The sequence below is a fragment of the Solanum verrucosum genome, unplaced genomic scaffold (assembly GCF_900185275.1).
Source record: "Solanum verrucosum unplaced genomic scaffold, falcon-dt-bn FXZP01000049.1, whole genome shotgun sequence".
In the NCBI taxonomy this organism is placed as follows: Eukaryota; Viridiplantae; Streptophyta; class Magnoliopsida; order Solanales; family Solanaceae; genus Solanum; species Solanum verrucosum.
In genome coordinates this window covers 509,213-527,239 of record NW_026020221.1, presented here as the reverse complement: position 1 = coordinate 527,239, position 18,027 = coordinate 509,213, and the positions used below count along the sequence as shown (strand labels likewise).

Here is an 18,027-nt window from a genome sequence, read left to right as displayed (position 1 = left end):
AGTGTTTGTCTGCACAGCTTCTATGCCATACACGGGAGGAACTTCCAAAAGGGTTGTTTCTTCCAAAAAGAACCATCTTGCTCCCTCCTTAGAAAAAAGATTTCGAGAAAACCATAATCAAAAATAATGATTTGACTCTCTAAATAGTAACCATCTTCGCATAAAGAAGTGAAAACCAAGTAATCTTAATCTTGCTCTGGAACTGGCTACTACCGCACAATGTGCCCTTGCTTAATAATCATATTTAAAAAGAGGGATGGATTTCGACTATACTTTGAGTCATTAGGCTAACAAAGTGCTACTTCTAAAACAATCGCTAAGGTCATTCACTCGATTCTCTCGGTGGCTCTGCTACCGATGGATCAAGATATGCTGCCTACCTATCATGCCAAAGGCACTGCTGGTGGACATGCCAAGGAAGCCCTTGGCTCTAATCACCGTGTGCTCACACTCACTCTTGAAAAAACAAAATTGAGTAAATTGCTAGTTGAAGAGAAACAAGAATAAGGAATACCAAAATACATTTCTGCAGAACTGTCTTGGGTAGATTTATATGGCTTAATAATTACTGTATCCAACGCACACTACTATCATAATCGAATTTCCTTAAATCATTGTCCTAATCCTACATAATGTACATTCAGATGTTTAACTCACTAAGGAACACAATCCTGCTCCCAAAAGAATACTCCACACTAAAATTATACAACAAACAGAAGACATCGGCTTCAGCCACTCCAACGATCATCAGGTGATAATGCATCTGAATCCGCAATGTACAGCACAAAGGACAGTACTTCATCACCTTGGAGTGTTGCATTCAGTACTTGTTCTAACAAAGTACTATCAACAGCTACTCCACAGAAAGCAAAGTCAGCAACATCTGCACCAGAGCTCTCAAAACATTCAAGAGACAGAATTTTGAATGTTCAGATAAGTAGCAGCTATTTTCTTGCCTTTGTTCATCCACACACCTACAACCTTAATTGAGCATAATCATTCTCTAGTAATAATATCGCCATTATCAGCTGCTAAAGTTGACTCCTTGCTGGCTAATGAATGAAGCATTGATTGGGCAGCAATCAACTTTTCCCTGAGCATCATATTATATTCATAGAGGTTTTGGAGATCTTTCTGGAGATTGGTCATACTTACATGATCAGCAGCCTGCAATTCTGCAGAACAAAAGCAGTGACATCAATTTAGGCAAACACCTCACCACACTTTCTCAAAAAGATTAAAGGGGGTTATGTAAAGAGAGATGCTTCTAAGGGACAACATGTATGGAAGCCTTATAAATACTTCATTAGTTCATATGGTGTAGTAGATAATATGCCATCTCGATAAATAAAGTTCGAAACAAATATCCTGAAGTTCCATCATCAAAAAGTTTCAGTAATCAGAAACAGTCTCCAGTTATATTTACTACAGCTCTGATTTGGTTTTTAAAAAAAAAGAACTACCCACATGTAGCATAGTTGATTGCTCAACTGGAAAGTTATAAAACCAGAAAGGATAGCTTATTGACATAAAGTTTGTTGACACTCTAAGCTATGATCTTCCAATTAGCTTAATAGCAAAACTAAACACCCAAACCCAGACCAACTATCAAGCTCCATAATTCACTATTTCTTTTTCTTTTTTTTGATGACAAGGGAAACCCGCAGCCGCTACCCTTTGGGAACATAACTATCAAGCTCCATAATTCACTATTTTACTTATCGCCTATCACTCCATTCACAATCGATATAGCCTGAAACCTCAGAGGTGCTGAGATCTATAAGGCCACCACCACACAAAGAAACAGGACATAGCATATCGTTGCAGAAGTTTCCTACAGACCACCACATTTTCGAACCACACTCCTAGAAACAGGGATAGAATTCAAAGAATCTCCATAAAAAATTCCAAACAAGAAAATGGTTTAAATATCTAACTACCAAGAAGTAACGAGTCACCAACATAATTGGGGTTTCTAATCTTCAAATACGTTATCATAATCAAAGAGATCAATATCATCCATAGTGAGCTCTCATAAACTTGACCTGTAATTTCTTATGCTTGTCACAAAGCATTTAACCCAGAAAGGTTGACCAAATCTATAATGATCTTGATAGCATGGGCAATTTGAATAAAATAGGCTGAAGCATGACATGAAAGAGCAGCTTAAAATCGGATATATGAAATCTAAACAGTTAGCTTGTTAGTTGGCATGGAGGATGGAGAACATAATAAACACTAATCTCGTAATTCTAGACTTACTTAACAGGGGAGGAGGCGGAACAGTTACGTCATTAGCTGCAGGAAAAGCTGGAGCCTGGAGAGCATTCTCTTCATCTGGAGCAACTATGTCTTCAGGTTTACTACCTTTTGTGTTTGGAGGTACAGCATTTTCTTGGAACTGAAGTCACATAAATATAAAGTAAGTCTAACAGCTTTCTACGGATAAAGCAAAGTGAAGTTGCCAGTTCTTTGGGAAGATAAACAAAGTGGACATGAAAACTAAGTCATATTAGCATAGTTACGGTTTGTATAAGGGAACAAGAAAAGATTAAAACTGATCATAAGAGCAGAATATGAAGAAAGAACTGTATATTGTTAAGTAGAGGAAGAACTAACAACAAAAGCAGGAAAATATAGTAACATATAAGTGACCTATAAAAAGATCTAAAACCATGAGGCAACATTTGAAAGATGAAAAAGCTACACGTTAAATCACTAATTTCACAAAAATGGAACACCATTTAGAGGTCTCTTGTCCATATTGTACTGTGCCGGGACTATGACTTCCCTTTCCTCTTTTCAACTCCCAAAATGCTTCTACAAGTCCAAGGTCACTTTCTGAAGAGGGAAAGAAATGTGCCTCCCCCCCCCCCCCAAAAAAAAAAGTAAACTACCTACTAACAGGTAGTTCCCAATCGAAGCAAAGATATTTGGAAGTTCTAAAAAGTAAAGCATTCATTTCTAGTACCTCTTATATAACAGCAAAAATCATGAAACCAGAGAAAGTAGCTGTGACACCCTTGGTCTTTTCCTCACATCAAAACAAGAAGGGGTATTGTTAAAAATAGAAGAGCTAAAACATCCATGTACACCATTTAGATATCTGTTTTGCTATATTGGGTTAAGTCTGAATCATGGTAAAAGAGAGGGCATGATGGGACCAATCATGTGAACAGGTTAATGGGATCGTGTTTAGACAGTACCCAAAATACAAATATTATTTAAGCAAATTCAAGAAACAAAAATATCAGAGAGAAATAGAAACTGACTCTTTTTTCCTTCAGATGTGTATTCTTTTGGAGATCTGCTGCAGGTTCAGGCAAAAAATGTGTGGCACTTTGAGTATCAATCTTTTCTGGAATGGCTCTCTGGGAAGGCAAACAAAACTTCAAAAGTTTACGATCTCCATGAAATTTGTAAATAAGCAGTAGATGTAAGCATACTGATATAAAGGAATTGATGCTGCAAGGCTGCACCTTCTCACTAGGTAAGCCAACTCTTCTGCTAAAACTGATGGTATCTAATCTGCTAGACCCTTTTCCTCTAACTGAAGAGCTCTTTCTTTGGAGTGATTCCATCTTGACGCCTGTGCAACAACCATCATTTCTCATGTCATACTCCTCTTCCAATTGGTTAGGAGCGTACGTGTACATCACATATTTCCTCAACTATCAGAAAAATAAAGTGGAAGCAAGGGATAAGGAAGTTAGACAGGGCAGCTGAATTGGCAAAGCTAACTTAAAAAGATTGTGTTCAGCAAGACAACACTGATTTTTTTGTCCATATACTCACTTTATCCCAGCGGTCTTGAGCTCTTCGGCGACTTCTAACCTTTCGCATCACACTATCCTCATTGCGCAATTTCTTTATCCTATATTCACACTGTAACATAGGAGGATCAACAAAAATAAGAAAGTATAGACATAAGGATCAATCACACCCTGCACACAATTATAAGTAAATTTTCCATGAAAAGAAGACACTCTAAATTTACTTCATTGGTTTTTACAATTTCAAGTATCTTCAGAGTTCCTTTCTTCCATCACTACTAAGTTCAGGACACCAGATCAATCTTAATGCCTAACCCACATTCCAATCTAGAGGTAAATAACTATGCAATTTCGGAACAAAATGTCGTAATCTTGAACGTTTTGGTTGCTAGGAGTAGAAATGATACCCAAAAAATTAGTGTCAGACAAAACACTTTGCCCAACTTTGTTTTTCTTTTCTTAGTTGATGCTTCATAAAGAAATTAGCAGTTAGCAGATTTGAGAGGTATACCGAAAGACACTTTCCTCCACAAACATAGAAAACTGAATGGAAATTATCAAGAAATCAAGCTCCAGTAAGTTTCTACATCGAGTAGCTGTAAAATGTAAATCCTACCACCACATAAAAGCAGAAACCATAAGAGATCCATGTCCAAGATTTAAGCGGACATACCTAACTCGAGAAGCCCCGTGCATTACCATCAATACCTAAACTACAAACAACTATTATTACAGCATATTTCAACAGAAAACTTGTTAACGAAGTCTCTTTTTGGTTTAACGCATTGTTCTCAACCACACAACTATGTTACACAGATACTTCATTTGCCTAGACTATTGTGTCGAATGGGTGTGACAAGAGTATGGGTGCTTTATGCAGATTATTCATAATATACTAAGAATTGACAGAAAATGCACTTTACAGGGTAGTAAACATACACCCCAGTACAGGATGCACACACGTAAACAAGTCCATGTAACAACAACTGAACAACATACGCAGTGATATCCACCAACTGGGGTCTGGGAAGGGTAGACTGTACACAGACCTTACCACTACCTCGTGGAGGTAGAGAGGTTGTTTCCGTAAGACCCTCAGCTCAACCGCATCAAACCCAAATAAAAGAAGAAGAAAACAATGAAGAAAGCATAGCAGTTAATAAGAAACACAGCTGTAAAGTCTACCGGAAAGAACAAAATAGTGAGATAATCGAAACACAATAAACAACACATGGCCAGAACTACAAGGGTATGACTAGTATTACGACAGGCACTAACAACCCTAAACCTCCGCAAGGCAAGAAAACAGTGTACCCCTCTAACCTTCTACCCTAATACGCAACCTCAACTCCTTCCTATCTAGAGTCATGTCCTCGGTAAGATGAAGTTATGCCATGTAACATAGCTTACAAATGAAAATCCATAAAATACAGAAGTAGTAACAAAAAGAATGAAAAAATGAATGTACCTGCACCAAAATGTAGAAGAAGAGGCCAATACTAACGCAATAGAGGCCACCAACATCTGCAAGGAAGCTTACTGCACTCTTGGGAGAGGAAGATATCATCAAAACATAGCCCAAAAATACTTCTGAAATGAAACAAACCACTTAAAACACTAAATATACACACCAGATTTCTGAAGCACAGCTAAACATCAGACTTCTTTTCTTACTCCCTGAATCCCGATTTATTTGATGCACTTCTCGTTTAGTCTATCCCAAAAAGAATGATATCTTTCTATGTTTAGAAACACAATTTAACTTTAGGCATCCCAATCTGCCCTTATCTCCTTGTAGCCACATAAAATATATATGGCTTATTTCAGACACACGGTTCAAAAGTCAGTCTTTTTTCTTAAACTCGCCAGTCAACGTGCATCATATAAATTGGGACAGAAGGAGTATTATATTAGTGTGGTCCAGCGTCATATCCTAGACAACAGTTTAAGTATGAAATGATGCATCAGACTAGCAAGTTCAATTTTCTTTTTAACTAGTTTAGCCTGCAAATCAACAGTGCAATAGTATGTTCGGATTGGTTTTTTTAAGTAGCTATAAGCTAAAAGCTAAAAGCCATGAGTTGGAAAGACCCAACTTTTGGCTTTTTTTGTACTTTCTCAGCCTAAAACAAAGTGCTTAAAAGCATTTTTTTGTGTTTCCCAAATACCTCCAAAAATACAAAAGAGCTTAAAAAGCCAAAGGTACTTAAAACAAGCCAATCCAAACACCCACTAGTCTTCATCTGATCACCCTATCTTTTTCCCCTTTATTTTTTCAGATAAGGTAAACGTTCCAGTTGATTATCCTATCATTTCCCCACCTTCATTATTTTTGCATCCACACTAAAAGCTTAAATTCCTCTTAGCTTGAAGCACATAAAACTATATCAAACAAAAAAATAGGATTCCATAGACACACCAGTGAGAAGGTGCGATAGAGGTTGGTTATAGAGAGTACGAGGAGAGGCAGAGGTAGGACGAAGAAGTATTGGGGAGAGGTGATAAGACAAGATATGACGTAGCTTCAGGTTACCGAGGACATAACCCCAGATAGGAGGGTGTGGAGGACTCGTATTAGGGTAGAAAGATAGTAGGTAGTGTAGTGTAGTCTTACTTAGGGTGACTTGTGTTTGTTATGGTTCTAGTTGTATTATTATAGTTCTAGTTTTTTTTTGAAGTTTATCATTATTTATTATTGTTTGTTAATAACAATCTACCCTAGTATATTTTTATTTTATTTTTATGACAAGGGATACCCGCAGCAGCTACCCTTTGGGTGCGCACAGGGTAAAAACCCCGCTCCTATGCAATAGCTCGCAAACCACATAGGAGAGGTAACCCGCACTAGGCAAGCCCGGTGCGACGAGCTCGACCCAGAAGGCAAAACCCCTTGCTTTCACTGGCAAGGGGTTTCGAACTTGAGACCTCCAACATGGAAGTCCCAAGCCCAAACCACTGGGCCACCCCGAAGGGTCAATCTACCCTAGTATATAGTGTATGGCATTTCAATTATCACATGATTTTATTGTTGTTTTGACTACTTTTGCACGGTTTCTTGTTTCAATTTCTCTTCATTGTCTTCTTCTTTATACTGGGATTTGTTGCACTTGAGCCGAGGGTCTTTTGGAAACAGCCTCTCTACCTCCATGAGGTAGTGGTAAGGTCTGCATACATTTGACCCTCCCCAAACCTCACTTGTGGGATTTCACCATTCAGCCATTGCTACATAGCAGTGTAGGGCCTTAAGTGGAATTTGTTTTATTTTGCCTCTCTGATTCTACAGACAAGTTGCTCAGTGAACTTATAATGTTTTGAAAGAGCACTGCTTTCAAGCAAACATCAAGGCATGGTACTCATATTGTCTTCAGGGGCTTTCCACTAAAGGAACTTGATCTTTGTTATTTTTCTACAATAACATACCCAGTCGCACTTAACAGGTTGCACAATCTTAATTATGCACTCTGTATTAGCCAGAGAAACTAAACTTCTCATGAATCACGTAGAAAACAAATGCTAGGGGACAACTTTGGCATTTAAAAAATTGGCATAGGATCTGGACCAATCAGCTAGGACTATAACCAGAGAGTGAACATCTCTGTGGGTGCTGCAGAACACCAAAATACCTAGTTCCGCATAAGATGCGCATATAGAAGAAATTTAGATATCAACAACTAACTGAGTTCCAGAACTCTCCTCTTCTCCCCCATCCCTTTCTCCCCAAAGTTGAAAACATGAGGGCAAAAAGAAGACAGAGGGGAATGAGGAAATTCAGGAAAATACATATCAATCATCTTATAAAGCACAATACTGCTGAAGGCTCTCGCCTAGATCTTCTTCTTTTTTTCCTATTGAAAGGTAACAAAACTTTCGCCTATATCAGTTTTCAAGACAAATAACAAACTTAAAAAGGAATTGTAAGTAGTTGATCAGTTCATACACAAAAATGTAGAAAATGAGTTACAAAAGAAGAGCTGTCAGATTTGGTATAAATGTATTTCGGGAACATGTAGGAATTCTCCTCAGAATGACAAGACATCATTAACATATTGTATGGTCCAGCATAAACTCATAATTTCTTACTGAAGTTGCTATTTACCAAAAAGATGAAACAAGAGAATCTCTCGCAAAAGTATGACTGGAAAGATATTTGCAAACTTCATAGCTAAAGGTGTTTACACAGTACATGCATTATTCTAGGTCTAAGTATATGACGGAATGAAAATTTAAAAGTCATGAGGTTTGAACACTAACCAGAGAAGACAACAAAGAATAGAAAATGTGCTGAGAGATGAAGATGTTACTCACCAGGTCCCATAACATTTTGATCCTTGATCTCAACAATATACGAAGATAGGAAGTTGATATACAATGTCGTGTTGATTAGACCATCATTAGGGCTTTCGAGCGATGCTTGGAGTTGACTTATCTCATCAAATGAGGAACCTGGAAGAAACTCATGAAGTAGTGGTTGGATGAGCTTCAGGTCATTCAAATTATGGTACAATCTCGGGAAAAAATTGAACTTCAATATATTTGGTGTCAGCCCTCTAAATGTAACTGGTTTGTCGTCAAAATTGCTTCCATTTCTCAGTGTTCCACTGACCAAGCTAACATGTTTCTTATTTTTAGGATCTGTTGCTGTTAGATTGAACTGAAATCCAGCAGCTGCTGCAGGACTATTTGGGAGATCAACAAATTGCCATGAAATATAGGCATTGTCCCGGCTAAGTGGACATCTGCTGCACTTAAGCATGATGGTCGGTCCCTTAGTTGTGTTTATACAGGAATAGTTGGCAAATGTTGACAGAGGAGCAAATCGATAGTCAATCAACCCTGGATTCCCAGTTACTACTGTTCCAAGACCACGTAAGTGTAAGCAGCTCATACTTGAGATGGTAGTGATATTAAACTCCAAATCGTTTATAAAAGCAGCTAAATCAGGTGCATTTGTTGCTCTCACATTGTGCATCTCAATAGCTCTCTTCGCTATTATATGGTATAGCAAACTGTGGAAGCATATATAAAGAGTCTATTATAGATGGAATAGAAGGTAAAGAAAAAAAAGAACAGCAGAAGAAAATACTATTCAGAAGAAAAACAGGCTGGATTCTTTTTTATTTTTAGACAAGAACAGGCCAGACACTTGGAAGAAATAGTGAAACACTAGAAATTAAAGAGATAGAAGACATCATGTACTCACGCAGCAAAAAGACCAATAAAAAGTATCCAGCTAGCTATTGAAAAAGTTCCACCAAGCTCTGTTTTCCGCTTCATGACTACCTTCTGGTCATCCTACATGAAAATGGTGCACATAATAACAAAAATCTAAAGATTATGAAGAGGTGTGTTCAAGAATTTACAAACAGAAGTAAACTTTTACAGTATCACAGAAACACAGAAAACTGCTAAAACCAAAAACATCAACTGGTGCTACAACAAGATGACCACATCACAAGTAGGCTCGGTGATACTTGATTTGTCATACTGCATATGAGACAATAAGCAGAATAAAGGCCATTATTCAACAACTAAGATATATAATCTATGAAGTGCATGTTAAATTTGAGCTGCCTCTTAGTACTGGATATAATATCAACTATCATATATGATACACCAACCAGGGCATACACAGAATTTTTCAGAAGCAAACTGACATTTCAAAAGTGAACAAACTATCGTAATGACATCATTTTTAAGAAATAAAATTCATATTATATTAATAAAATTTAATTCAGGTACAGTATTACAACTCACCTCAACAAAATTTCACTTTTTGAAATGTATTTATCATAGGTGAAAACCGTCTTTATGTTAAACTATTTTTTGGTAATTACACAAAGAGAACTTCAGTGGTTTAGTTTATACTCACCTAGCAAGATGTCAAGGGTTTGAATCCCTTCTGTGTGTGCTTTATTTTTCTAACAAGAAGTCAGCAACATAAGTCCAAATTTTTTTAACAATAATCGTGGTTGAGGCTCGATCTCCCAACCTGAACGAGGATAACGAAGCACTCGACCAGAACTGGGACAGTCTAACTGTCAAGTGGTGTCATTTTATTTACCTATATAAGTTTTTATATTATTTATATGTGCAATAATTAAAAACAATTCGACGGACACCGCTTGATATAAGGTAAATCCGCCCCTCAGAACATGTGATCTCAGCAAGTACACAGAAATTTCCTATTATTTTTCTGGATGCTCAAATCTCTAAATCTAGAATTCAAGTATCCTACAAGTGTATACATGCAGGGAAAATATTGATACTTTTGGGGTCAGAATGCGATTTTAAAAGAACACATGGGGTTATTCTAATAACTAATGAAATATAAAAACTTAAACAAATGGAATTTAGGGGTTGGATTGGATGCAAGAGACTCTTATCTTTGCTTCTTTTTATTTTCCTTCTTTTTCCCTTCTGAGATCAGTAAAGTAAATTTTATATCAGTCCGTACCAAGTAGGTAATAAAAGCTTAGAAGTGAACATGACTGCTAAAATGATAAAAAGTCTAATAAGTCTAGGTGGTCTCTACACCACTAACAATGTAATGAGAGCTTAAAAAGTGAACATGACTCCTAAAATGATAAGAAATCTATTAAGCCTAGGTGGTCTCTACACCATTAACAATGTAATGACAGAATCAAAAGTCAACATGACTACAAACATCCGAAGAGGGCGAAGAGAGCTACTCAAATGAGCAAAAAGAAGAAGTTTGTGGCAGATGGTGTGTTCTTCGAGGAGTTAAATTAAGTGTTAACACATGACTTGGCAGAAAATGGATATTCTGGAGTGGAGGTTAGAATCACTCCTACAAGGACTGAGGTCATCGTCAGAGCCACTCATACTCGGCTTACAAGTGAGAAGGGGAGGAGGATCAGGGAGGGAGTTGACATTGTCCAAAAGAAATTCAATTCTGAGGAAAACACTACAGAGCTGCATGCAACACAAGCTCCTAGGTGGTCTTGCCGTTTTGAGTGCATATATGGTGTCCTGTGATTTATCATGGATAGTGGAGCCAAGGAAAGTGGGGTGATTAATTCATGATTGTCAGTGGAAAATTGAGAACTCCGTGTGCCAACTCCATGAAGTTCAAAGATGGTTACATGATATCTTCGGGTCAACCTGTGAATGTGTATACTGATTCTGCTGCAAGAAATGTTCTCTTGAGACAGGGAGTACTTGGCATCAAGATCGGGAAACCGTGCTTGATTGGGATCCAAAAGAACGCACAGTCCAACAACACCTCTTTCAGATCTTGTCACGATCCATTCTCCCAAGGAAGAAGACGAGTGCATCAGACAACTTGTGGCGCCAAGCCGCCATCTAACATTGAGGTTCCAGTTCAATGAAGTGGGTTGAGAACCTGAGGTCTCAAATTCAAATTCTAGTGGGGGAAAAACACAGGATGATTTCTTCCTATCTATTTAAGCCCAGGTGAATAGAGTTACTGGGTACATGTACTAGTGAGAGGTAGCAAATATCAGTAGGATTAGTCGAGGTGCACGTAAGATGACCCAAATACCACAGTTAACAAAAAAATCTGCATATTATATTTTGTTAAAGTCGAGTGTTAGTTTTGCTTTGCCAATGTCAGGTACTATAGGGACACATAAGGAGAAACTTTGTGCTAAAGCGATAACCTTCCTACTGCCTCAGATGAAAATTTTATTCTATCAAACAACAATGAACATGACCCCTAAATGATAAGGATTCTAATATGTCTACAGTTTCTATATCATTAACAATGTTTCTCTGCGAAGAACCATTCCAAAATTAAGAGGAAAATAAGAGGGAAGGGGTCTTCTTCGTCTCACTTGAGCAAGAAGAGGAAGAAGCATCAGCAAGAGGAGGAGGAGGAGGCTCAATTTCACAAAGCTGGGTTCTTGATGAATGTGTCTGTTCTAATCTTTGGTTTAAATACTTATTCATGCTTCTTAGAACAGTCTTTAGATAGCAAATCCATACTGAAAACTGGAAGACATTTTTTTGTATCCCATTCGTATTGCATCCCAATTCCCATTTGCTTTATTCTTTTTTTTTTATGGTAACAATGGTGTCTGGTACATCCCCTAATTGTTTAAATCATCTTCGAATTGTACCCATACTGTACACATATTGTGGTTCATAGGTTGACAATACCTAAACTTCCAGCACCACTTCATTTGATACTTGTCTTTCTCACATACGACTTGAGCTATTAAATTTTAATTTATCATTCAGATGAAGTCCCAAATCCACAACAGAATGCAAATATCATGCAAAAGAGAACTTGTTTTTTTGGTAAGGTAATTTGTTAATATATCAGTACCTACTGCAGGGATACAAAAGCAAATGAGGAGAGGTTCCCTGTTACAATTGCAACTTCAGCAAACATTATGCAAAAGAGAAATGACCGTGCAAGAACGAAATTGACCCAAGAAATCGATAAAACCCTTCATTCAACTGAACAGACTGCTAGTGTTAGAAAACCTGGAATTATATGGTTAGAAAAAGAAAAAAAAAGGTAACCATGAAAGAAAAAAGAGAGGAGGTTGGAGGATCGAGTTGTACTCAAGACCCTACACCAACTCAATTTATGATCCATTGGTTATTTGTCAATATAATTGAAGTATGAACTCCTTTTGTGAGAATCAATGACACTAAAGACTGGCATAGAAAACTATTCTTATTTAGTCAGATAAAAAGATTATTTTGATAGGAAAAGTTTAGGAGACTGGAGAATTAGATGTCCTTAAATATACACAAACGAGGGAAGGGATCTAAATCAGTCCTTGCACTACTGACTACTCTAAGACTCAAATCCGACATGTATTAACCCTGCAGAAAATGAATTGATGGTTTACTAATCTACACCATTACTACTGCAAACTGCAGCTCACCAAAACTGAGGTACCAACTTTGAAGTAATAGATACACCCAGTTCGCATAGTATCATTTTGAAGCATAGCTTAAGCAACTAAAATGACTTCAATTGACCTTTACCATCGCCTAGAACTGTATCACCATCACTCTAAAAACTGGCAAAAACATACCCCTACTTAGTCCATTCCTTATAAATTACTTCTCAGAATTAGTTCAGGAAAACGTTATCCATATCCAGTGCTGGAGCAAAGTGGCCTCCAGTCCTGGAGTTATGATCTAGTTATCCATGTACTCTAATTAGGCCTATTAGAGGCACTTTTTGAGTTCTTCTCATTTCGCACCCTTAATGTATGCACCATTTTTCATTTTGCACCCCATCCTCTTTTAATTTTGCCTTATTTTGTGCACCATTTTTAATTTATACGCCCCTTTGTTTATTAAGATGTGCCCCTAAATATGCATCATATCAATTTGCACCCTATCCCTCACAAACTTATAAAACATTTCATTTTATGAATGTGTAGGTTGGAATAGTAAACATCAAGGGCTCTGTGACGCTGTAACAGTATACACTTATCTATTTTCTCCGTACAACATCTCCAACTCCTTATTATCCAAATACATGCATTTCAAGGACTACATAGCGGAGGATTGTGCTAAAGACTTCATCTTCAAAGGATTGCCTAAATATCTAGGTTGGGTCAATTATATGAATCCTAACTATCTATATATTCAATCAAATGTTAAGAAATTGGGTTCTCAATCTAGAGATTGCTTAAATGGCAAAACAAAGTACCTTTGACTAAAAGGACCTTTATCAATTTTGACAGAGGTAAAAACTTTATCAATGACTCGGAAAACCAAATGTCATTTTCAAGTGAGAATACGACGGTAATCGAGACAACTGATAAAGTTAGTGAGTTGAATATGAAAAGTAGTGGGAAAATTAGAGTTGTTGGACATCTGTTTTACATGAAAAAGGAATTATAGATGCTGTAGAAAGAGAATATGGAGAAGAAACATATATTCTTTCAGTACCCAGTACAAATAATAAAATAGCAATGCACATCTTAGGGGGTTAATAATGAAAATAACAAAGGATAGGATGTTAAACAAAAGCTGGTGCATACATAAAGAGACAAATTGTGAAAAACAAAGGATACAGTGCAAAACTTAAGATGATGCATACATTAAGGATGCAAAATGCAAACAACACAGAACTTCTTAGTGCACAAGATTGAAACTGAAATCTAATGGTTCCAGAATGAGATAATAGATCCTAGTTGAATATGTCAAAGCATATTGAAGTATGAGCTCCTTACCAATAGCAAAACAAGACTGGAAACGTAGATCTTTCATAAGAAATAACCTTAGATCAAAAGGAAATATCTCTGTAAGCTCTCTCCAAAAAAAAACTCAAGGGAAAGCTAGAATGGGATAGCAGATAAACATGAACTTCCCACTGTTAATGCCCTTTCTTTACTTTGATAGGTGATACTACAAATGAGCATCCCAGGAGAATGCAACGATATTCAAGCACTCAATCAAGTGTCTTGAGAGAATGGAAGAGGTAATTCTCAAACTACCCCTGGATATTAACTGGTGGTACTATTTCAGCTCTTGACTATAAGATCATCAATTCCATCATTAATATCAAAATAGTGGAATACCTCTAGAAAATTCTATACAGAATAACTTCGATACATCACCTTGAGAAAGCAGGAAGCAACATTTACCCGCAAAAATTCAATCATTACAAGCCTAAAAATGGGTATGGCAAATAATTTGAATAAACAAACGAATAGAAGAAAGACTCATCATACTTATACTTCTGCATCAACCTCTTTTTTGTTTTTTGACAGTTCTCTTTGGTAAGTAAGCAGGGCTTTATTGAAGAAAACCAACATTAAGAAGCTTTTAAAATATAGATTCTTGCCCTTTTCCATTATCTCCACCTCCCTTTTATTAGCTCAAGTTTGCGTCATACTTTAGAGGCAGCTTTAGCAAGGGATTTATGATGGTTTTCTGTCTCTTTTTGTTTTTTCCTCTTTCAAGTTTTTATTATGGATAGGAAGGCAATCTGAACTTAATTCCCTTTTCTTTTTAAGCACTCATTAGGGGTTGGAAGTGAAAATATCTTACTTAGGCTACAGGGTGCTAAGGATAACTTTCGCTTGTGCCATCTTGCACTTTATCCATTTATCATATTCCCAGTTTTCCTTTCAGTTCCATGGAACAGAAGCAAAATATCCAATATAATTCTTGCAACTAAGAACTACGTAACTATTATAGAAAATCATTTTGTGTCATACTCAACAAAACCAACCACAGCGTCCCTGATAGTCACTCAAATAAATGATTCACCTCCAGACTTTGTTTACTTCCACAAATTTCTGAGAACCACCAATTGGGAGATCACATTGAAAAAGCAATAACGCAGAATATAATATATGACAGTTAAAACTCATTATTGAAGCAACAAGAAGCTAGCATTTATGACACCAGAACTGGAAGGTGAGTTCATTCAACAAGAAAATATCCTTCTTCTTGCTTAGTCTTAAATCTAAATCAAGGTCCTATTTGTCATTAAAATCTTTGTTTTAAATGGATGTTGACAAATTAGAGTTATGTGGCGTGTCTTACAAGTCCAAGAAGCAAGGTATAAAACTATAATAAACAAAGAGGGCTCTTCCTATCAACCTACTTTTGTAGGTCTTCTTTTGAATCTTCATATCCACTCAACATAAACCATACCAGACAACTGTACATGCTCAAAACCTGTTAATAACCCAAAATATATGTTCCTTCTTTTCCAAAACTGGTTGTCACATATGGCTTCCCAAAACTCAAAACATTCCATAAATTTTCCGCAACTTTTAGTAAATTCAGTAAGAAAAATCAAAACTTGACTTTCAAATCTATGTCCAACTAGCTCTGTTAAAAAACCCAATTAACTTTCAGTACAAATTATGCCTCACAAATCTACTAATCATGAAATAATAAGTAAAATTAACCATACAATTCCATCCTAAAAACAAAACTAACAAAGAAAGAGATAGAAATCATACAAGCCAGTGGCGGGATGCAAAGCAGATATCAAGTCGACTAATCCACCATCGGATCTTGAACCAAATAGAACGTCCATCACCAAGCGGAGCACAACGAGCAAAAAAACAGAAACAAAGCCAAGAAAGCAACATAATAAGTGTAGCTTCAAGAAAGACAGCTTGCGATTGAGTTAACCTCCTAATTGAATCAAAATCGAAAAGGGCACCACTTCCAGGAAACGATAAAGATCTATAATCAACCCCAGAATCACTTTCCACAGGACCCCATTCATCAAACAAGTAACATATTCTACTTGTGAAGTTAAACAAGTAACCAGGGTTGCACTCGCATTGTGTAGCATTGTAGCGAAAGGAGTTGCTGGGACATTGCATTTTCTTCGCATTTAGAGAATGGTAAGAATAGTTGAAAAGTGAAGAAGGAAGAAGCAAATGGAGAGGAGAAGTAAAGAATATATGTATGGTGGGCGACAAAAGAGAGAGAAGTCAGAACAAATGTGACGAACAATGCTAAAGAGGAAAAAGTGCAAAATCAATACACGGTAGCTGCCTTGTTTGGTTTAAAGAAAAGTCCAATTCTAATTTTGATGCAAATTCCTAACTTGTTTTCAAAGATTTTTCAATCATTCATCAAACCCTCATATTTCTAACGAAATTGCAAGGAAAGGCATGGTAAGGATTTTCACCAAGGGTTTCAAAAAAAATAGTAATAGTATCCATAAATAAGTGGGTTGAATCAAATATGAACAAGTTGATTAAAATTAGATAAACTTTAACTCTATCTCAACGTGAACAATAAAAGATAGGAAGTTAACAAATCATATTTACACATAGATAAAGTTATTCTATCTTTTAATCTTGTAATTACAGATTTAAATTATGTAAATCTCAATCAAGTTTGCAAACAAAACGACAACATAGAACTTACATTTATTTAGAAAAAAATAATAATTGAAACTACAAAAATATGAAAAACAAGATATATCGTTAATTTTCGATGAAGGGGGTTTCCCTCGGCCCCATATAGCTCCGTCCCTGGGCATGATTTGTAATATATTGTACTAAGTTATTTTAATTAATAAATAGTTTGAATATATTATATTTTTCTCATCTTACCTTATACAGGTAAAATTCTCTATAACGATTGTTCTTTATAATAGCATTTCACTACAACGGTCTACTTTTCTTCAAAATGTATTTTTCATGTTAGATTTTATTTCTATATAACAGCACTCTACTTATAATAACAATGACATTCATTAGAGTTGTACATTTTTGGTAAAATTACTCTTCTATAATAGTCATACTCAAGAATTACGTAACAATATTTTATAACAAATATATTATGTTATAATAAAATATTAAAATATTTATGATATTCATCATTAATATCATGCACATAGTAAATTTCAAATACGAACATCTATTATTATTTAAATCGTTTTGATGTTAATTATTAATGCTTAAATTTAAGTTCAAACATTGATCTAATGATTTTTCTTTGAAAATCTCAAAACTCAATTATTGATCCTTAGAAAATGATGAAGAATACAACGTGGGTCTTCTTGATTTGGTGTTATTTGATTAAATTGGTGATTGGGATTGATTGTATTTGTGTTTGGAAGCTTTATTTTAAATTTGAGATTAGTTGAGGCCTATTTGCAATATTTTGATCGAAATTCAAACTGCAAATTCAAAGAATACCTTATAGACAATGCAGACAAATCAAATCCGGTAGGATTTATATGTAAGAATAATTCTTACTTATGGCCCAAGTTTACTTGTGATCCAAATAATTCCATAAATAATATTTAATGAAGAATATATCTTGTTCGTACATGGGTTACTTGATGAACGTACCGGATTAAGTCATAATGGCTATAAATTGGTTATCCCTACACCCATTAGGGTTACCACATATTATCTACACTGGTTTCATCGCTGACGGTTGTGGTAATGTAAGGCTAGGATAAGGAGGTAGAAACTAATTTACGACTAATGTTTCCACTTTTCTTTGTGATGATGTCTTCCGCATCAGGTATGTGCCCCTGACGATCTCTATGTAAGATTATCGTGTTAAAGATCCTAATGTGTATTAAAGTATATAATCTTACATGTGACATCCAAGTCTGGATTGTTTGAACGGATAATCTTTGTATATCTTGTGCAATTAATTCAAATAAGGAAAAGAAAATTATCACGGGCATCAGCCTACTATTTGTTATTTTGTCCAAACATCACATTAGATGTAACTTTGTAATACAATATGTTAATTAAAGTTTGTTAATTAACACAACTTTGACCACAAGAAAAGAAATACAACACAA

General features: G+C 36.0%; 3 protein-coding genes across 4 annotated transcripts in view; 1 reads left to right on the top strand and 2 right to left on the bottom strand.

Annotated features, from left to right (window-relative positions):
• The window catches only part of LOC125831588 (pentatricopeptide repeat-containing protein At5g01110-like), an 809,602-nt gene that overhangs the window by 282,719 nt on the left and 508,856 nt on the right, over positions 1-18,027 (top strand). The gene's annotated exons all lie outside the window — the stretch shown is intronic.
• The window catches only part of LOC125831646 (uncharacterized), an 831,707-nt gene that overhangs the window by 812,307 nt on the left and 1,373 nt on the right, over positions 1-18,027 (bottom strand). The gene's annotated exons all lie outside the window — the stretch shown is intronic.
• LOC125831589 (uncharacterized) lies at positions 505-16,286 on the bottom strand. Of its 2 annotated transcripts, none has more exons than XM_049510756.1 (10): positions 16,127-16,286; positions 15,704-16,096; positions 8,974-9,065; positions 8,079-8,779; positions 5,242-5,363; positions 3,796-3,885; positions 3,480-3,671; positions 3,273-3,371; positions 2,263-2,401; positions 505-1,175 (listed from the first exon to the last, which is right to left on the bottom strand). In XM_049510756.1, the coding sequence occupies exons 2-10, from the start codon at positions 16,073-16,075 to the stop codon at positions 997-999; spliced, it is 1,986 nt and encodes a 661-aa protein (XP_049366713.1). In that variant the 5' UTR covers positions 16,076-16,096; positions 16,127-16,286; the 3' UTR covers positions 505-996. The 2 variants fall into 2 exon arrangements, with proteins under 2 accessions (XP_049366713.1, XP_049366714.1); XM_049510757.1 differs by having other exon boundaries at positions 5,242-5,312; positions 16,127-16,285.